Source organism: Ochotona curzoniae, unplaced genomic scaffold (genome assembly GCF_017591425.1).
Source record: "Ochotona curzoniae isolate NIBS_2020 unplaced genomic scaffold, NIBS_Ocur_1.0 contig_2861, whole genome shotgun sequence".
Taxonomy (NCBI): domain Eukaryota; kingdom Metazoa; phylum Chordata; class Mammalia; order Lagomorpha; family Ochotonidae; genus Ochotona; species Ochotona curzoniae.
In genome coordinates, this window is record NW_024465620.1 from 4,628,415 (window position 1) to 4,650,510 (window position 22,096).

The 22,096-nt window shown below is 52.0% G+C and overlaps 1 protein-coding gene across 1 annotated transcript; it reads right to left on the bottom strand.

The window, feature by feature from the left end:
• Nucleotides 1-877: 877 nt before the first annotated feature.
• ZBTB45 (zinc finger and BTB domain containing 45) lies at nt 878-5,479 on the bottom strand. The gene is made up of 2 exons (XM_040978176.1): nt 2,581-5,479; nt 878-1,824 (listed from the first exon to the last, which is right to left on the bottom strand). Exons 1-2 carry the CDS (start codon nt 3,908-3,910, stop codon nt 1,568-1,570), a joined length of 1,587 nt encoding a protein of 528 aa, XP_040834110.1. The 5' UTR covers nt 3,911-5,479; the 3' UTR covers nt 878-1,567.
• Between the last annotated feature and the right edge of the window lie 16,617 nt (nt 5,480-22,096).

Here is a 22,096-nt window from a genome sequence, read left to right on the forward strand (position 1 = left end):
TCCAGCTGGCTCAGTCCTCCCCCGAGGACTGGCAGCTGCCTCCCATCCAAACCTATTCTGTGGCGGGAACCTGAGATAAAGGAATCCTTGCCCTTTTGACATGTTCCTGCAAGTCAAATAGGACAGCAACAACAGGACAAGGTAGAGCTGAACCCAAGCGTCGCCTGATCTGTGGGGAGAGACCTAACTGGGCTATGTTACTTTTCTCCAGTGATGGAGAGGAGCCTGGCCTCCTGCCAGGTACAGAGCATCTGTGCAGCAAAATATCTGCAGGAAGATATGCACTGCCTGAATTCAGAGGCAGCCCTGTCCTTACCCATGTTCCCATTCCCTTCCACCCTTGGCGCTGGAGATTGAGTGCTGGAATTGAGGAGACTGAACTCTGGCCCTCACACGTATGGCTGGAACAAGACATCCCCTCACCACTGGGATGCAGTCACAGAGGGAGATCTTAGCAGCCACCTCAGGCCTCTGAGTTTTCCAAGACTAGAGTCCCCTTTACCAACTCCTCATCCTCAGAGCACGGTGCCTGGGTCAGGAGCTGCCAGTGCACCAGAGGCAGGATATGGGGCAAATGGCCTCTCTGGGCTGGGCCAGCCAATGACAGCCTTGAGGCTGGCTCATCAGCAGGGTTGGGGATGTGTGGTTTTCACTCACTCAGGAGCCACTAACTGGAACTTGGCCACCAGAGGCCAAGGCAGCTTCCACAAGTAAAGTGCCACCATGGCTCTTGGAATGCCAGAGCCAAAGTTTTGCATCTGCATGCTGAGGGACATCTTGGGTAGGGGCCTAAAATATACTTGGTGACTGGGTTTAGGGTCTCTCTCATGACCCACTTCAAAAGAGCTGTCCTGTGTCCCTCCCACCCACAGGATCAAATGCTACAGGAGAACTGAGTGTGGTCACATACCCGGGCTACCACAGTACCCAGAACTGAGTCCTACATGCTTTAAGAAATACCCGGGAGGTGGGTGTGGTGGCAGTGGTACTGCCCAGGGATGGGTATCTTGAGTGCCAGTAACCATAGCTCAGACTGAGCTCAATGTCACACAGGTATGCCTCACAGCTCACCTTGTTTATTACAGTGAGGGAAATCCTAGTGCCAGTCCCATGGCATGATCGGTGCACATTCAAGCCTTCTGAAACACCCCAAGAGAAACAGTTGCTCAGGACATCACCAGCCAGACATGGGGGCAGGGGAGCATTCCACACCCCACCCCACCAGGGAACACAGCAGACACAAACCATTACCAGAAATACAAGTCCAGAGCCAGCTGCAGGGATCAGGGTATCCAGTTCTGAGGAGGCCGAATGCCCCTCCTCCTAGTATCCAAGAGGAGAGGCACAGGGGGGCTGGACTCACCCGAGGTCAGGTGTAGGGAAAGGGGTTGGAAGGAGGAGTCTATGCTCCGAGAAGGGCCTGGTATGATGGAAGGAACAGAGTCAAGCTGAGGCTGCTGGAGCTGCCAGGCTCCAATGGACAGACAGCTGTCATGCAGTAGGTATAGTCCACCACGAAGGGGTGCGGTGGATTCCCAGATTGGAGTGGCCAGTTTCCAAGCCCCAATCAGGGTGCAGGGTGTGTGGCCAGGTGGCGCTCCAGCAGCGTGCGGTGGGAGAAGACCTTGCCACAGGCTGGGCAGGGTGCGCGCTCCGGCCGGTGCGTGCGCATGTGCACGTTGAGGGAACTCTTCTGTGTGAAACGCTTGGCACAGACCGCGCACTGGAAGGCACGCACTCCGGTGTGTGTGACCATATGCTTGAGCAAGTAGTCACGAAGAGAGAAGGATCGCCAGCACACGGCACACTGGTGCGGCTTCTCCCCTGCAGATGATAGGACCAGCCCATGCCAATGTTAGTCCACACAGCTTGGGGGCCTGAGGGCTTTATCTGATAGGGGCCTCCATTCTCTCCAGGACCAGCCACCATCCTGGGAATTCCCACCTGTCAGGGAACCTCCCTCCTCGTTTTGGAATCCCCTGCCCCTTAGGAATGCACACACACCATGTGCAATATGCACACATGCACACCCTCCCCTAACACCCATGCCGTCTCGCTGAGGGCCGCAGACAGGCACCCCCTCCCCACCCAACCTCACAGGGACCCTCCCAGCACTGGGCTACACCTGTCTGGAACCTCGGTGCTTATCCTAGCTGCCCATATGGGTCTCCCCTCAACCTCTCAGAGGCCTGAAGCCCCTCATCAGGCCCACTGACTTCCAAAGCACTTCTCCCCATCCCAGTAACATCCCTTCTGTCAAGACCCTGTCATCAGCTTTCCAAAGGTTCTTGGCAGGGTTTCTACTCCCTAACCCAGTCTCAAGAGCACCCCCTCCCCAAGCGAGGACCCCACTCGGGGTTTCTCTGCCCACATGCCCTGACACTTGGAGAATCTGACCTCCAGGCTCTCTAGGGTTACTGCACAGGAGCACAACTCTGCCAGTGTCTTTCCACCAGTCCCCAACCCTTCCTTAGCTTTGGCTCTCCAAAGACCAATGGGCTTGGAAGCCTGTGGGCCAATGGAAATTGCCTCCTTAACCCCACCCCACCTTCCCACCTGCAGCCTGCAGCCCTGGCTCACCTGAGTGGATGAACATGTGCTTAGTGTAGTTCTTCCTGGAGCTGAAGGTTTTACGGCAATGGCTACACTCATAGGCTGGCGGCTCACCACCAGCGGCTCGAACAGGTGTGACCGAAGGCGCGGTGGTTGGAGCGGCAGGCTGAGCTGAAGCCTCCCCCAGCTGAACGTTGGGGGCAGCGTCTGGCTGGAGCGTGGGGTAGAAGGTAGGGGGAGGCCCCGGCGCTGGCCCTGGTGGTGTGGGAGGGGCTGGTGCAGGTGGCCCAGGGGCACCCAGGTGAAAGGGGAAGAGAGGAACAGGTGGCCCTGGGGTCTTCACGCTGGGAGTATGGGATCCAGCCAGGACGCAGTCGGGTGGAACAGGGGCCTCCACTGGGCAGCTCTCGGTAGTGGTACTGTCCTCTTCATGCCAAGCGGATACATAGCTCTCCGGAAACACGTCCTCAGTCACTACAGCCCCTCTAAGGAAGTCCCTACCAGCACTGCTGTAGTCAGTGAGGCCGGTGGGCACAGGGGGTTCCTCCCGCGCTGCGTCTGCAGTGGTGGTGAGGAAGCCCGCAGCACAGTCGGGAAAGGAAGGTGGTGCCTGGCCCTCTCCAGGACCACTGCCTTCGCCGTCCTCGCCTTCGCTCTCATCATCGGTCTCTTCGTCATCGTCATCACCTCTATCCTCGGGGACCGGGGGCAGGGTCAGCGTGGGGTCAATGTCAGGTACCTCCAGCTTGGCTGGCGCTGGAGGCGCAGGCAGCTGCAGGCGCGCAGGCTGGCGCTGCTTACGGCTGTGCACCATGCCCGGGTGCCCTGCAGGACGGGCGGCCAATAGATGGCGTAGACGGTGGCGCAGCTGGGCTGGAGCCAGCGGTGGAGGCACAGGCGCAGGCAGGGGCGCAGGCGCGGGAGTGCCTGGTGCACGTGTGCGTGCGATAATCTGCGTGCACTCGTCAATGACGGTCTGGATGCGGAGCACAGACGCAGCAGTGAGCACTTGCAGCGCTTCTCCCTGCGCCACCACCAGGGAGCCACTGTAGAGGAACTCGACGAGCTGACGCACTGTCTGTGCGGGCACCACGGGCGGCACGCGGATCTCCGAGTGGCCAAGCAGCAGCTTGTCCTGGAAGAAGGGCGAGCCAGCAGCCAGCACGCAGCGATGTGCACGCAGGGAAGCCTCGCGGATGCGCACAGTCACATCGCAGAAGTGCCCACCCAGCCTTTGCCCATTGAGGGTTTCCAGCAAGGAGCGTGAGAAGTTCTGGAGGTGGATGTGGTGCACTGCCTCTGCCGCTGCCATCTGTGTGGGATGAGTGGGTGGGGACAAGCAGGGGTCAGCCCCCATAAAAACCCCTGGAAGAGGGCGGGAATATTGCGGGTCTGTCCCTACTCACACCTGTTCATCACCCCACAGTGCACCCTGCCCCATCTGGACTGGCCCACCCTGTCCCCAACTCCAAGTGACCCCAGAGACCCTCATGTGTAACTGGTGGCCCCACCTCACCCTGAGCACGACCCACTGCAGAAACACTGGTCCCCATATCCACTGGCCAGCTGTGACTCCTGCCACCCCTGAGTTCTGGTGGCAGAGATCTTTCCACCACATCTCTCAACATTAACTGGTGTCCGTAGGCACATCTGCCCCCTGGGCAGAGCTATTTGGGAGGTGCCTCATTAACAAAGGGCTGAGGTAGAAGGTCTGGCATTAGCTTGGCATGCATCAGCCCAGAAGGTGTCCCAAGACTGGCCATACATGACTCGAGCATGCCCAGAAGAGCAGGCAGGAAGGTGCCTCCTGCAGCCCTGGTGGTACTAGCCATCTCCATAGGACCTATGGGACTCAGGGGTGGGTATGGCACAGAGAAGAGGGCACACAGGGACGCTCCCGAGGGTGTATGACAAATGGGTCAGAGTGGAGCACCAGCAGGCCACAAGATGAGCAAGGTTGGACAATCCCCGCGCCTCTTACAAACCTGTGACCACATAATCCCAGCACTGCACCAGAAAGAGGGGAGCCCCACCCCCAGTACTCTGGGAATTTGAGAAACTGTGGTGCTTTACCTGTGGGACCAGTGACCAGTGCTGGCTGGGACTTAGGAGTAGGGGAGGTGAGCTCTCCCCCTCGCCGCACACATACCATGTATCTAAGCGCCTGAGGTTGAGTCTGCTCCGCTTATGGGGAGTCAGCAGACAACTCCAGGCCTTGGGTCCCTGCCACCCGCAGAGGAGGCTGGAATGGGGTCTGCAGTTCCCAGCTTCTACTTGGCCCAGGCTGTTGTTTATCACTTGAGGAGTGACCCTGCAGCTGTAAAGTGTGCTCTCTCCCCCCTCTCTGCCTTTAAATAAATAAAGGGCATGCAGGAAATACTGGGATCATCCTCCAGAACGCCCATACCCAAAGTCTAAAGGAGGAGCATCGGGACCCAAGACGTACCCTGAGACATGTCCTCTGCCCACCAGTCCCCTCGGCTCCAGTGAAGTGCCCCCCTTAATCCTAGCGCTGCACCCTCGGGACTCATGGGGTGTCAGATTCAATTCTTGCGGCACCTTCCATATGCTCTCGCCAGATCCGTCCCAATCCACACACCTGCACTACCCGGGCGGCTGCCGGCCCTATTGGCCCGCCGCAGCCAGAGGGAGCCTTGCGCGGCCGTCAGAGGCCCAGCCTCGGCTCAGAGCCCTCGGCGGCCGGGAATTCCTCCTAAGGCTCGAGCTTCGCAGGTGCTTCCGCAGGGACTCCGATCCGGGCCACTGACGGCGGGCAGACACTCCGGGGCTGGGGCCCTACCTTTTCTGCCCCTGGCCTGCCCTGCTCCCTGCAGGACCCCCGTTCCAGAGTCCGGAGACAACAGGGCCTTCGTGGACATCTCAGAACAAAGGCACCCAGGCCTGCCCTCCCAGGCCTGGCACCGAATACCTGCCGCCACGATGTCGCCCACGCCATGCACTTTGCTCCAAACACCCAGCCCCGTCCTCCGCGCCACCGATCGGTCCCGAACCCGAGCCCACAGCCCCCAGTCTGCCCCCTGCTCCAACCTAGGGCTCCCGCCTCAGTACCCTGGCCCGCACGGCGCCCTGATGCTGTAGCGCCCTCTCGCGTTCTCCACATGAGCTCCAAGACTAGCCGGGGCGCCCCAGGCACGCCAGGCCTTCCCCGCGGCCCTGCAGCAGGGGATGCGCGCCAGACCCCACCTCCGGCTCTTCCTTGGGCACAGACCCCGCCGCGACTGCCTCCCGCTCTCCAGCACCGAGACCACGCTTCCGGGCGGCTACGCCTGCGGAACCCAAGCCTCGGCCGCTGCGGCGCCGGGGGAGCGTTCCGGCAAAGCACGCTTCCGGCGTTTCTATGGAGATGGGTCGCTGCTGCCGAGGTGCGCTTCCGACTGTCACTGGGGTTCGCCTAGGCCGTGGTGTCCAGGTGACCAGGCGGGGACCGGGCCTTAGCCGCCAGTCAGTGCGCCTGACCCGAGAGCAGGAAGCCGGGCGCCCGGTGCATCCCCCACTGCCGCTCGGGGAGCCGGCATTCTTCCCCAACATGAGTGGGAGCTCAGGAGGCACTGACCCCTGTCCTGTCAGGCCCAAGCCCTCCCAGGCGCGAGCACCAAGGCCTTTAGTCACCCCGCAGGAAGCGAGATGGAAGCGGGAATGAGGGAGAGGGCCCTCGCTCTGTCCCCCACCTGACGCCAGTGGGCCTGGGTCGCAGCCCAACTCTGGGACCACAGCACCCACCTGCCCCAGAGAGGTGTGGGCAAATGAATGAAAAGGCCGTGCTGGGTGTGCTGCGCCGCCTCCTGAGAGGACAGGCTGTGAGAAGGGCTGTGCTGAGGACTGTCCAGGCCCACTCTAACCCTAACGGTCTTGTGGCTTTCCCAGGTATGAAGTCCAGCAGGCCAGGTGCCTGTTCCCAGGTTGGGCTGTGCTTGTGATGTTTGCAGGTCAGGGAGGGGAAAACACCTGCCAAATGCCAAACCAAGATGGTAGGTGATGCTCGGCCAGCAACTCAGGAGACCTGGACTGTTTCCAGCGAATGCTCAGACTGAATCCAGCCTTATCTGTTGCAGCAACTTGGAGAAGTGGAGCTGCTGGGATTAAAACCGGTATCTATATGGGATCAAGGAAATTCAAGGTGAGGACCTAAAAACCATTACGCTATCGCGCTGGGCCCTCACTTTCTGCATTTAAAATAAACGAAGCTAGGAGCTGACACCATGGCATATAAACCAATGACTGCAGTAATAACATCCCATATAGATGCTAGTTTGAGTCCCAGCTGCTCCACTTCCCATCCAGCTCCCTGCTTGTGGCCTGGGAAAACAGCAGAGGATAACCCAAAGCCTTGGGACCCTGCACCCGCCTGGGAGACCTAGAATAAGCTGCTGACTACCAGCTTGGACCAGGTCAGCTCTGTCCAAAGCAGCCATTTGGGGAGTGAATCAGCAGATGGAAGATCTCCCTGGAACTCTGTCAAATTAAAATGAACAAATAGGGCCCAGTGCAGTGGTCTAGCAGCTTAATTTCTTGCCTGGAATCTGCTGGGAACCCATAACGGAGCTGGTTCTAATCCCAGCAGCACTGCTTCCCATCCAGCTCCCTGCTTGTGGCCTGGGAAAGCAGTCGAGGATGGCCCAGTGTTTTGGGATCCTGCGCCCGCGTGGGAGACCTGGAGGAAGCTCCTGGCTCCTGGCTTCAGACTGAGTCAGCTCTGGCCGTTGCACTCACTTGGGGAGTGAATCATTGGACAGAAGATCTTCCTCTCTGTCTCTCCTCCTCTCTGTATATCTGCCTTTCCAATAAAAATAAATAAATGTTTTTTTTTTAAATCTGTATAAAAAATTGTATAAGCAATGGTGATTTTTTCCCCCTTGAGGAGACATGCATTGAAATACATATCTGTGCTCCAAATAACTTCTTTTTTTTTCTTATTAATAAATTTTATTTTGACATTCTTTACATAGTTAATTAGGGTAAGAAGGTTCAAGGGCTACAGGAAAGTGGATAATACTAGTATGTTTTCCATATTGTTAGCTTCATATTCAAAGGGGGGTATTTAAGGGAGAAGCCCACCCAATTTCCCACCCTCCCCAGGTCCCGGATATAGGGCATGCTCTGAGGTTCTTGCTCAAGTGGTCTTGATATTGCCACAGTTATGAATCACTGTCAATCTCGCCACTCCAAGCACTATGAGATCTTTGAAAAATCCACTGATTGACATAGTCCATCATAGCTGAGATGGTTGGTTGACCTGTTCTGTCTTCTCTCTTTTCTTCGTTAGGGTTCTGAGTCCAGCATTTAGATTAGGAAGATCTCCAAAGAAACTTCTTGTATGTGCTAACAAGTACAGGGCCTGGCACCGTCCATCGCTCCAATCAGCTGGTGGTTGCAATTCCTGGGTTGGTTCTGTTTTCACTCCCGACTTCCACTGGAACCAATGGGTGTTGCAGTCCAGCCTGGTTCTGCCCAGCACATACTTGGCCCTCACATAAACCAGCAGGAGCTGTAGCCTAGGTTGGAGCGACCCACAATAACCCCAACCAGGCCCACCCCCTACCCTGGTTTGCCAGTAAGTGTAGCAGTAATCCAGTCTGTCCCACATCCCATTCCACCCCAGCCGCTGTCTTAGTTTTATGTCCTCCCATGGAAGTGGTAACCCAAGAGGGATGAGCCCACTATTTCCCTCCCAGGCCTCTCCCACTCCCAGATTCCAGTTGATGCTGCCCAAACAAACCTCGCCCACTTTAATTTTGTTTGCACCAGTAGGAATAATCCGCCCAGCCTGGCCTTTCCCTGATCTAGTCCACATGAGGCGCACAGGTGTGGTAGCTCTGCCTAGTCTGGTCTGCCCCCATCCCAGCCCATGCTCTCCTGTGGAAGTAGCTGTCCAGCAAAGGAACCCTCCCTTATTCCCCTGCCAGCCCTGCCCACTTCCTTTCTTGTTCTCAGGCTGGTTGGGCGCTGCGGTCCCTTCCGGTACAGGCAACCTCACCTCGGCATTCCGTATTGTGCACTAGTCTTTGTTGCGACCGAACCTGGGTCGACCCACACTGGTGCTTGGATTTGCCAGTGGATGACGTGGACAGATTCAGCCTGGTCTTGCCCCCCCGTCTGCCAATTGTATGCCAGTGGGTAGTTTTCCATGGCTTTTTCTGGGCTGTTTCCTATCATGTTTCTTGCGTTTACCTGCTGGGTCTGTGCCCTGCCAGAGGAGTTGCCCAGGCTCCTCCATCAGAACCTCTCCCAATGCCAGGTTTCACGCTTACCAGTGGGTCCATGAGCCAACCCTACTCAGTCCACCTCCTGTCATAGCAGGAACTGTGGCTTTTCCTGACTGGCCTTCAACCCAATCTGGTTCTTGCTGTTGGATGTTCCAGCCCAGACATGGTTTGCCCATACCCACGTATGGCTCACACATGGCTCAGTAGGGGTTTGAGACCCTGCCTAGTCCATCCCACATCTGCCCTGGTCCTCCAGAACACCAGGGGGAGTCGGGGTCCGGCCCAGTTCGGTGCATTCAATCCCAGTCCACACTTGTGCCAAGGGAGACTACAACTGTTTCCAGATCAGAACGCAGCCCCCTTCCAGGCCACGCGCCTCTTGGTGGGAACCTCAGCCCAGCTAGGGTTGTCCCCTTTGCTCCCCAGCCGGGTCTGTTCCCAGCCATAGATCACATGCCTGCCAATGGATGCTCTGACTCAGCTTGGCACAGCCCCTCCCCTGTCCCGAACTCTGCCTTAGACACTGTGGCTTAGCGTCCCAGGCTCCCACAGACCAGCAGGTACAAGAGCCTAGCTCGGCATGACCTCTGCTCCCTCCTGATTTCTAGTTTTACTTGTGGGCTAAGGTTTGCTCAGTCGTGCCTAATCTACTCTGTTCCATTACCAGTTGACACTTTGGCCAGCTGTTGGAGCTACTTGTGCAGGACAAGCCCCAAGCCATAGCTTCTGCATGACTGGTATTTGGTGCTCAGCATTATTAGTGATTACAAGTTTTGCTAAGGAAGAGTTACTGCCTGTTTCAGGTCCAAGAAGCACAATGGGTTCAACCTGGAGCTAATTAAGCAGCAACTCAAAGAACCAAATCCCCAGAGCTCCTGGGCCGGGCGGCCAGCAGGCGGAGCCTGGCACCAATGGTGCACTGGCTGCCCGGGGAGAACGGCTCACCATGTGCCCATGGCGGCCGTCCGGGATCCAGGCATGAGACGCCCCGTCCTGAGACCCTCCAAATAACTTCTACAAGCAATTCTTCTATTTTGTTTATAGACTTATTAAACCCTATTTTGGGGGGCCCGGCGCGGTGGCGCAAGTGGTTAAAGGTCCTCGCCTTGCACGCCCAAGATCCCATATGGGCGCTGGTTCTAATCCCGGCAGCCCCGCTTCCCTTCCAGCTCCCTGCCTGTGGCCTGGGAAAGCAGTTGAGGACAGCCCAAGGCTTTGGGAACCTGCACCCGTGTGGGAGACCCGGAAGAGGCTCCTGGCTTCGGATTGGCATAGTATCGGCCTGTTGCGCTCACTTGGGGAGTGAATCTTCAGACGGAAGATCTTCCTCTCTGTCTCTCCTCTCTGTATATCTGCCTTTCCAATGAAAAAATAATAAAAATAAATCTTTAAATAAAAAAAAAACCCTATTTTGTTTAAAGATTTATTGAAGACCTGATAATTCACTCCCCAAGTGACCACAACAGCCGGTTCTGCACCAATCCCAAGCAAGGAGACAGGAGCTCTTCTGGTCCGTCCTCAATTGTTTTCCCAGGCCACAAGCAGGGAGCTGGATGTGAAGTGGAGCTGCTGGGATTAGAACCGGTGCCCATATGGGATCCCTGCGGGCTCAAGGCAAGAACTTTAGCCGCTAGGCCACGCCGCCAGGTTCCTGACTACCTCTTCTGAATCTCCCACATAAGTGCAGGTTCCCAAGGCTTTGGGCCATTCTTGACCGCTTTCCCAGGCCACAAGCAGGGAGTTAGATGAGGTGGAGCAACTGGGAAAATGAACTGGCACCCACATGGGACACTGGCGTATGCAAGGCAAGCATTTAGCCACTAAGCCATCGTGCTGGACCCCCAATACATAAATCTTAAAAAAAGGGGGGGGTTTCCTCCCCCGGAGCCCCCTTATGTAACTATGGCAGGTGAACTGTTATTTATTTAAAAAGGGTTAGAGTTCTAGTTCTAGCTCATACAATATTACGATATTCTACGCACAGCTAATTCCCACAACCTGATTCTTTACCGTGAGCTGAAAACACCAGACGCAATGAGTTAACGACGAGGTAGCTTAGGAGGTTTATTCCAGTGGGCAGGAAAGGGGGAAGGGGGGGAAAGGAGGCCAGAAGAAGGAGGGAGCAAAATTGCAGAGAAGAAAAAAGAGAACCCCACCTGGGGGCCTTTTTGTCTGCCAGGTGTGAGGGGCGGGGATTGGGAGGGATTGAGGGCAGGCCCCAGGGGATTGGTGCCTGCAGGTGAATGCCTGGGGATGATTGGTGAGTGGGCGGGGTTGGGAAGGGGCTGGAAGATTGGGGATGGGATTTTCAGGTGGAATGCCAGGTTACATCTGATTGGTGAATGGCTAGACTGGCGCGAATTTCGTGAGCTGAGAGGAAGAAGGAATGGCTCAGGGTCCAGGGTGGGATACTGGAATAACTTACACTGTCTTTCTATGTCCTCCCCTTCTCTGTCTTATATAAATCTCACCTTCTACATTGAAATTTTTTGCATAAAAATTCTTTGGTGTGGGACAAGAATCTGGGTTGCTGTCATCTTCCGTGTCACATTCTGTGCAACACTGGGAAAGCAGTGGAGGATTGCCCAAGTTCTTGGAACCCTTACGCATGTGGGAGACCAGTAAAAGGCTCCTGGTACCTGTCTTCAGAGCAGCTCAACTCTAGCCGTTGGAGCAATTTGGAGAGTGAACGAGCAGATGGAAGATATCTCCATATATCCTTCTATCTCCATAAATTAAATAAATAAATCTGTTTTTAATACAATAAATTGTTTTATTATTATTATTTTATTGGAAAGGCGGATATACAGAGAGGAGAGACAGAGAGGAAGATCTTCCGTCTGAAGATTCACTCCCTAAGTGAGCACAACGGCTGATACTATGCCAATCCGAAGCCAGGAGCCTCTTCCGGGTCTCCCACGCGCGTGCAGGGTCCCAAGGCTTTGGGCTGTCCTCGACTACTTTCCCGGGCCACAGGCAGGGAGCTGGAAGGGAAGCGGGGCTGCCGGGATTAGAACCAGCGCCCATATGGGATCTTGGGCGTGCAAGGCGAGGACCTTTAACTACTTGTGCCACCGCGCCGGGCCCAATAAATTGTTTTTTTAAAAAAAGTGACAGAGATGGAGTGATCATGGTGGCTCAACAGGCTCTACCTGCAAGTCCTGGGATTGACATGTGTGCCAGTTTGTGTCTCATTTCCATCCAGCTCCTTGTTTATGGCCTGGCAAAGCAGTAGAGGGTGGCCTAAGTCCTTGGAACCGTCAGTGTGGGAGACCTGGAGGAAGTTCCTGGTTCCTGGCTTCAATCACCTAGCTCTGGGCACTGTGACTCAGCAGAGAACAGATCTCTATTTCCTTCTCTCCAAATAAAAATACATACATAAATAAATATATATATATATAAAGAAGAAGAGCCACAGAAAGTGGGAAAAGGGCAGTCACAAGACTTGTTTTACATTCCAAAAAGGCCTGTGAGGTTTTGGTTTCTAGAGAATGCTAGGGGACCTACCCAGGCCTACAAGAAGCCTCTAGTGGTAGAAGCATTGGGTGGGTCTAGGCAAAATACCTCTAAGGATTACTTAAAAAGACATTAAGGGTCCTCAACAAAAGCCGGTGGAGTGAGGAGTATTTGCAAGAAAGAAAACGATTTAATGAACTTTAACATGTGAAAGACACTTGCTGGATGGGCCTGAGGAAGCACTTTGGGAAGGGCCTAACTTCTTCCTCCTGTATCTGCTGCTGTTTTGGGAATCCACAACAAGGAAAATGGAAAGTGAACCTGAACCCAACCTTCATTCATACTCTTTCACGTGCAGCCTTTCCGACTTCCAGAAACCAAGTCCCTCAAGATTTCCTCATTTTACATGAATTATTTAATGATTACTGCCAAATAACTTAAAGAAAAAAATTTAAGATTTATTTATTTTTGGGCCGGCGGCATGGCCTAGCAGCTAAAGTTCTCGCCTTGAGCGCTCCGGGATCCCATGTGGGCGCCAGTTCTAATCCTGCCAACTCCACTTCCCATCCAGTTCCCTGCTTGTGGCCTGGGAAAGCAGTCGAGGATGGCCCAATGCTTTGAGATCCTGCACCCGTGTGGGTGACCTGAAAGACGTTCCTGCCTCCTGGCTTTGGATCAGCACAGCGCCGGCCATTGTGCTCACTTGGGGAGTGAATCATCGGATGGAAGCTCTTCCTCTCTGTCTCTCCTCCTCTCTGTATATCTGACTTTGTAATAAAAATAAATAGATCTTTTAAAATTATTTATTTATTGTTATTGGAAGGCAGATTTACAGAGAGGAGATGCAGAATCAAAGATCTTGCATCTGCTGGTTCACTCCCCAAGTGACCACAGTGGCTGGAACTGCGCATATCTGAAGCCAGGAGCTTCATATTGAGAGAGGAGTTAGAGTGGGTAGGGTATTCTGGGTCTCCGAGTAAAAGAGAATTTCCCCACCATGTCTTGGATTCTCTTCCAGGGGACAGGGGTGCTATTAGCATATCAATTCCCCACCTGAAGTATCGGCCATCACCTCTGGCCATTGTGGGAGGGCCTCAGGCCAATCTCTTTATCATTGAAAGGAGAGCAGGAAGAAGTAATACACATCTGCCTAAGGCCTGGAATGTCCCATGTCCGGCACCTCTGTGACCTTGTGTCCCAAGGCCAGGTACCATGGAAACCAGGAATTTTCTTTGTTTATGGAGAAACATCTTTGAGGGAAACCTTTAAAAGGTGCATTCCCCACCATTGATACGAGTTTTGCTTCTTGTCTTCCTGCCACATGGCAGAGCACTAGGGTTCTTTTTTACTTTTTCTCCTGCCACTATGGCAGGAGGTAAGGGTCCTTTCTATCTCAAAACCCCCTCCCGTCACTAGGACGGTAGTCTTCTCTTCTCAGCTTTTCTAATAAATCTTGCGTTAAAACTAAACTGTGTCTGCACGAAAATTCTTCTTTCCTGCGAGACAAAATTTGAGGTTGCTGCCATACTCGGAGTCAAAAATCCTGAAACAATATGAGCCTCCTACATGGGTACAGATCCTAAGGCTTTGGGCCATTTTCCACTGCTTTCCCAGGCCACAGGCAAGGCGCTGGAAAGGGTCTCTGTCAGGATTAGAACGGGTGCCCAGGGCACGGCGCAGTGGCCCAGCGACTAAAGTCCTTGCCTTGAATGCACCAGGATCCCATATGGGCACCGGTTCTAATCCTGGCAGCCCCACTTGCCATCCAGCTCCCTGCTTGTGGCCTGGGAAAGCAGTCGAGGACAGTCCAGAGCTTTGGGACCCTGCACCCGTGTGGGAGACCCAGGAGAAGTTCCTGGTTCCCGGCTTCGGATCAGCGCAGCACCGGCCGTTGTGCTCACTTGGGGAGTGAATCATCGAACAGAAGATTTTCCTCCCCGTCTCTACTCCTCTCTGTATATCTGACTTTACAATGAAAATAAAATAAATTAAAAAAAAAAAAAAACGGTGCCCATATAGGATCCCAGTGTTCAGGATAAGGACTTTAGCCAATGGCTATCACACTGTTCACAGATTTTTTCTTTTTTTTTTTTTTAAGATTTATTTATTTATTAAAGATTCATTTATTTTTATCAGAAAGATGGAGAGACAGAAAGATCTTCTGTTTGATGTTTCCCTCCCCAAGTGAGCGCAACTGCTGATGCTATGCCGATCCAAAGCTAGGAGCCAGAACTTTTTCCCGGATCTCCCACACGGGTGCAGGTTCCCAAAGCTTTGGGCCGTCCTCGACTGCTTTCCCAGGCCACAGGCAGGGAGGAGGATAGGAAGCAGGGCTGCCGGAATTAGAACAGGCGACCATATGGAATTCTTGGTGCATGCAAGGTGAGGACTTTAACCACTATGCTATTGCGCCGGGCCCAATTTTTTTTTTTTATTGCAAACTCAGATATATGGAGAGACGGAAAAAAATATTCTGTCCAATGATTCACTCCCCAGGTGGCCGCGATAGCTGGTGGTGTGCTGATCCAAAGCCAGGAGCCTGGAACTTCCTCCAGGTCTCCTACGCGAGTGCAGGGTCCCAAGGCTTTGGTCTGTCTTCCACTGCTTTCCCAGGCCACAAGCAGGGAGGTGGATGGGAAGCGGGGATCCGGGATTAGAACCAGCGTCTGTGTGGGATTCCGGCACATTCAAGGTGAGGACTTTAGCCGCTAGGTCACAGCGCCAGGCCCAGTTTTTTGTTTTTTTTTTTTTAAGACTAACCGAGAGAGGTCTGGTGTGCTGGCTTAATTGGCTGATTCTCACCTTGCAAGACTGGTGAGTGAACCTGCACTTGGGGTATCTCTATCCCTGTCTCTCCTCTCCATGAATCTGACCTGTCTTCACAATCAAAATAAATTAATATCAAAAAAAAATTTACAGAGTTACAGAGAGGGGCCCAGCTTGATGTCTCAATTGGTTGATCCTCCCCCTTTCAACTGCCAAGATCCTTTATGGATGCTGGTCCATATCCTGGCTGCTTCACTTCCAGTCCAACTCCATGTCTGTGGTTTGGGGAAGCAGTAGGATGGCCCAAGATCTTGGGCCCCTGTACCCCAATGCAGACCAGCACAAAGCTCCTAGCCTCAGGTTGGCTCAGTTCCAGCCATTGTGAACCAGCAGATGGAAGATCTTCCTCTTTCCGGTGTAATTCTGCCTTTCCAATAAAAATAAATGCATATTTAAAACAAAGAAAGAAGGAGGGGATGGCATGATGACTCAGTGGCTAAATTGTTACCTTGAAAGAGCCAGGATTAAATATGGGTGCCAGTTCAAGTCCCAGTTGCTCTACTTCCCACCCAGCTCCCCGCTTAGGGTAGAGGATGGCCCAGAGCCAGGTGACTGCATCCACCTGGGTGGCCTGGAAGAAGATCCTGGCTCCTGGCTTTGGATCAGTTGCGGCCACTTGGGGAGTGAATCCTCTCTGTCTCTCCTCCTCTCTGTATATCTGACTTTCCAATAAAATAAATAAATCTTAAAAAAAATTAAAATAAAATAGACCATTTAAAAGAATTTCATCTGTTGGGCTTAGTGTGGTAGCCTTAGTGGCTAAAGTCTGACTTTCCAATTAAAATAAATTGTATATATTTTAAAAAGTAATGGGGGCCTGGCACAGTGGCCTAGCAGCTAAAGTTCTCGCCTTTAACACACCAGGTTCCCATATAGACACCATTTCTAATCCTGGCAGCCTTGCTTCCTGTCCATCTCCTTGCTTGTGGCCTGGGAAAGCAGTGGAGGACGTCCCAAAGCCTTGGAACCCTGTATCTTTGTGGGAGACCCAGAAGAGGATTGGGGCTCCTGGCTTTGGATCAGCACAGCTTCAGCTGTTGTGGTCACTTGGGAAGTGAATTTTCAGACAGAAGATCTTCTTCTCTGTCTCTCTTCCTCTATATATCTGACTTTGCAATAAAAATAAATAAATCTTTTTTAAAAAGTAATGGGCTCTGGGGCCCGGCTGCATGGCCTAGAAGCTAAAGTCCTCACCTTGAACACGCCAGGATCCCATATGGGCGCTGGTTCTAATCCTGGCAGCTCCACTTCACATCCAGCTCCCTGCTTGTGGTGAGAAAGCAGTCGAGGATGGCCCAAAGCTTTGGGACCCTGCACCTGCGTGGGGGCCCGGAAGAGGTTCCTGGTTCCTGGCTTCGGATCAGCGCAGCACTAGTCATTGCGCTCACTTGGGGAGTGAGTCATCAGACGGAAGATCTTCCTCTCTGCCTCTCCTCCTCTCTGTATATCCGCCTTTCCAATAAAAAAAAAAATCTTTTTTTAAAAAAGTAATGGACAATGGACTCTTCCTATTTATAACAGAAATTACATATTTTTTTAAAAATCACAGCAAGAAGGATTCACAGAGAAATCTTCCATTTGCCTACTGACTCCCCGAATGGCCACAGCAGGGCTACCTACGTCAGACCCAACCAGGCATAGGTGTCAGGGATACATCGGTGCAGTGACCCGAGTACCTGGGCAGTCTCACTGCTTTCTCGGGTGTGTTACCAGGAGAGGGAGCTGGACAGGCAGTGGAGCGGCCGTGACAGCCACCAGCACCCACATGGGATTTCTGCATTTCAGAAGGAAGCTTTATCTACCACACCATAATGCTAACTATAGCTTTTTAAAGATAAAAAAAACTGAAAAAAGATTTGTTTATTGAAAACCATAGGGAGAGAAACAGAAAAGATCTAACACCCATTAACTCATTTCCCAAGTAGTTAAAACAGCCAGGGCTCAGACAAGGTCTAAGCCAGGAACAAGGAGAGCAGGGTTCCTTCCGGGTTTCCCATGTGGGTGCAGGAGCCCAAGTAGTTGTACTATTTTCTGCTCCCTTCCTAGACTCATTAGCAGGAAGCTGGATTCTGGATCAGCAACAGATCCGGCAGGATCACATCCTGATATAGATGTCGGTTCATCAGCTGTGGACCAGCAGATGGGAACTCTGTCTGAGATCAATTTTTCTTAAAGATTTATTTATTTTTATTGGAAAGACCAAGGGAAAGATCTTCTATCTGCTGGTTCACTCCCCAAGTGGCTGCAACAGCCAGAGCTGAGCCAATCTGAAAGCAGAAGCCAGGAGCATCTTCCAGGTCTCCCATGCTGGATGGGAAGTGGGGCAGTCAGGATATAAACCAGCACCCATATGGGATCTGGTGTTTGGGGGAAGTAGAGGATTAGCAAATTGAGCCATTGCACTGGGCCTTTCACTCAGATTAACTTTTTTTTTTTTTAAAGATTTATTTATTTTTATTACAAAGTCAGATATACAGAGAGGAGGAGAGACAGAGAGGAAGATCCTCTGTCCGATGATTCACTCCCCAAGTGAGCACAATGGCCGGTGCTGCGCTGATCCAAAGCCAGGAGCCAGGAGCTTTTCTGGGTCTTGCACGGGGCTGCAGGGTGCAGGATCCCAAGCCTTTGGGCCATCCTCCACTGCTTTCCCAGGCCACAAGCAGGGAGCTGGATGGGAAGCGGGGCTGCCGTAGTTAGAATCAGCAACCATATGGGATCCCAGCGCGTTCAAGGTAAGGACTTTAGACACTATGCTATTGTGCCAGGCCCAATAAAATTATATTTTTTAAAGTAATAAATTCTTCCACTGTTTGTATCCATTTCTGCTCCAGTCCTAATTTCCACATTCTTTTATCTGGAATCTGGCTAAGGAGACTTACAACCCTCTATAAGGACTGATGGGTGACAGTAAGACCCTGGTTGTGGCAGGACATTTCCCCCTCATGGGTGGGTACATTGGTTGCTTTGTGGGGCTTTTACTCTTTCCCATAGCCATGGCTAGCTCCCTTGCATGGAAAATCATGTCTAAATCCTTGTTCTTGAGGCCAAGCATTATTGGCTGGAGGAATATGTTGGATGGAAACCCTTGCATGTCTTGTGGGATTTCAGTGACAGACACACTGACACCATACCTTCTGCAAACCTCAGCGCACATAACAGATAATCCTCGCCTCTGTAAGGATTTCACTGCAGGGTGAGGAGTGATGTTTTTCAAATTGTAGCATCTAATTATCAGTGGGTACTCTCTGTGAACAAGATATGTGGCCATGTGTTCCCTTGGAATATAGTTCCCTTTTGAAGGAGATGGATGCCAAGTTCTCAGGGATTGGCTTAAAAGTAGCATCATATGGTGACAGATGGGAGTATTTTGCTAGGGCTCTTTTTTTTTAAATCATTTTTTTGGGGGGAAGGAACCTTTAAAGAATCATGGATAGCATGGATCAATTGCGTCTCAATGACAGTCATTGTTCTTTTTAAATATTTTATTTGTAAAACAGAAAGCACAAAGAAAGTGAGTATGGGCCCTGTGCGATAGCGTGGCAGGTAAAGTTCTTGCCTTGAATGTGCCGGGATCCCATATGGGCACTGGTTCTAATCCCGGCAGCACCACTTCCCATCCAGCTGCCTGCTTGTGCCCAAGGAAAGCAGTGGAGGACGGCCCAAAACCTTGAGACCCTGCACCTGCGTGGGAGACCTGGAAGAAGCTCCTGACTCCTGGCTTCGAATTGGCTCAGCTCCAGCCATTGCGCTCATTTGGGGAGTGAATCATTGGATGGAAGATCTTCCTCTCTGTCTCTCCTTTCTGTATATCTGCTTTTCCAATAAAAATAAATGAATCAAAGAAAGAAAGAGAGAGAGAGAGAGAGAGAGAGAATATGGCATAGAGACAGAACACTCCCAACTACTGGTTCACTTCCCAAAAGGCCACAATGATGGGGGGAAGTAACCAAAGGCAGGGGGCAGGAACTCATCTGGGTCTCCCAGTGGGTGTCAGGGGCTCCTGGACTGGAGTTGTCACTCACTGCCTTCTCAGGTGCTAAAGAGGAAGCTAGATGGAGACTGAAGTTTGGTATGGGATGCAGCATTCCCTGTGGTCACTTAACTTGATGTGCCACAAAGCCTGCTCTCTGTGAGAATTTGAAAAGTGATAGAATTCAGATTTTATCCTGTGGCCTATAAAAGTGGTCAGGTCAAGATTGGCGTTACTTTGCTTATTGCCTACCCATTTGAAAGCTGCAATGAGCACAACTAGGATCTCCTAATCTCATGAGTTTCTGTAGTTAAAATGGAAACAGAAGGGGGGTCCAGAGCTGTGGCCTAGCAGCTAATGTCCTAACCTTATTTATTTATTTTTTTTAAAGATTTCTTTATTTTCAACTGAAGGACAGAGAGAGTGAAAAGGAAAAACACATATTCCATCTGTTGGCTCACTCCTAAAGTGGCCACAGTGGGGCCCAGTACACTAGCTTTGTGGCTAAATCTTCACCTTGCAAGTGCCAGGATCCCATATGGGGACGGATTTGTGTTCTGGCTGCTCCACTTCCCAACCAGCTTCCTGCCTGTCGCCAGGGAAAGCAGTAGAAGGTGGCCTGAAGCCTTGGGACCCTGCATTCACATGGGAGGCCTGCAGGAGGATCCTGGCTCCTGGCTTTGGGTTGACTTAGCTTTGGCTGTTGTGCACAATCTGATAGTGAACCAGTGGACAGAAGATCATTCTCTGTCCCTCCTTCTCTCTGTAATCTACCTTTCTTTTTTTTTTTTTTAAATTTATTTTTATTATTTTTTCATTGGAAAGGCAGATATACAGAGAGGAGAGACAGAGAGGAAGATCTTCCATCCGATGATTCACTCCCCAAGTGAGCGCAACGGTCGATGCTATGCCGATCCGAAGCCAGGAGCCTCCTCCGGGTCTCCCACACGGGTGCAGGGTCCCAAAGCTTTGGGCCGTCCTCGACTGCTTTCCTTGGGCACAAGCAGGGAGCTGGAAGGGAAGCGGGGCTGCTGGGATTAGAACCGGTGCCCATATGGGATCCCGGGAGTGCCAGGCGAGGACCTTAACTACTTGCGCCACCGCGCCGGGCCCTGTAATCTACCTTTCTAATAAAACAAATAAATCTTTAAAAACACACACACATGGGCTTGGCATGGTAGCCTAGTGGCAAAAGTTCTTACCTTGCATACTCTGGGATCCCACATGCATGCCAGTTCTAATCTTGGAGGCCCCGTTCCCCATCCAGCTCCCTGCTTGTGGCCTGGGAAATCAGCTGAGGATGGAACCCTGCACCTGTGAATCCTTGGAACCCTGCACCTGCGTGGGAGACCTGGGAAGAGGCTGCGGGCTCCTGGCTTCAGATTGGCACAGCTGAAGTCATTGCAGCAACTTGGGGAGTGAATCAATGGACAGAAGATCTTTCTGTCTCTCCTCCTCTCTGTATAGCTGACTTCCAAATTAAAAAAACAAAAAACAAAACTTTAGGGCCTTGCGGCTAAAGTCCTCACCTTGCACATGCTGGGATCCCATATGGGTGCTGGTTCTAATCCCGGCAGCTCCACTTCCCAACAATGTTCCAACTTGTGGCCTGGGAAGGCAGTTGAGGATGGCCCAAAGCCTTGGGACCCTGCACCTGCGTGGAAGGCCCAGAGGAGGTTCCTGGCTCCTGATTGGCGCAGCACCAGCCGTTGCACTCACTTGGGGAGTGAATCATCAGATGGAAGATCTTCCTTTTTGTCTTTCCTACTCTCTGTATATCAGACTTTGTAATAAAAATAAATAAATCTTTAAAACACACACACAAGCACATGGGGCCTGGCACGGTGGCCTAGTGGCTAAAGTCCTGAACTTGAATGTGCCAGGATCCCATATGGGTGCCATTCTAATTCCGGGTTCCCTCTTTCCCATCCAGCTCCCTGCTTGTGGCCTGGGAAAGTAGTTGAGGATGACCCAAAGCCTTCAGTAAAAATAAGTAAATCTTTTTTAAAGAGATTTATTTATTTTTATTAGAAAGTCAGATAGACAGAGAGGAGGAGAGACAGAGAGGAAGATATTCCGTCTGATGATTCACTCCCTAAGCAGCTGCAATGGCTGGAGCTGAGCCAATCTGAAGCCAGGATCCAGGAGCTTCTTCCAGGTCACCCACATGGGTGCAGGGTTGCAAGGCTTTGAGCTGTCTTTCACTGCTTTCCCAGGCTACAAGCAGGGAGCTGGATGGGAAGCAGGGCTGCCGGGATTAAAACCAGACCCCCACATGGGATCCCTGCGTGTTAGAGGGGAGGACTTAAACCACCACGGTTATCGCACAGGACCCAAAAATAAACAAATCTTAAAAAAAAAAGAAAGAATAAAGACACACACATTGAAAATTTCCAAAATAGTCGGAGCTGGGGCAGTGTGAATGTAAGAGCTTGAAAGTTCTTCCAGGTCTCTCACGTACTTGGGTCATCCTCTTGCTTTTCTAGGCACATTGGCAGGGAGCTGGATCCTAAGTGGAACAGCTAGGCAGCCCATGGCATGCTAATACTGCAGGGAGTGTGAGGAGTGACTCAAATACCTCCACAAAGACCTTAGTCATTATGTCCAGCTTTCCCCTTTCCCACAGCTCCTGAAATTTGTGCCATTCTGGTCATTCACCAGTGAGATGTAACCTCATGGCATAGTACCTGAGAACTGCACCCACCAATCTCTTGCGGCCCCTCACCCTAATCCCTGCCCACCTACCAATCCCTGTAATAGTCTCGGTCACTCAGTTTGATATGCCATTGCATAAAATTTGTATTTTAAATTTTTCTAAAGATTTATTTATTTTTATTAGAAAGGCAAATTTATAGGGAGAGGGACAGAAGTATCTTCCATTCGCTGGTTTTCTCCCCAAGTGGCTGCAATGGCCAGAGCTGAGCCTATCTGGAACCAGGAACCTGCAGCTTCTTCCCAGCATGTGGCAATTTCGGGAGTGAACCAGAAGATGGAATCCTTTTAAATAAAAAAAAAATCTTTAAAAGTATTTAAAAATAGGGCCTGTCACGGTAACCCAATGGCTAAA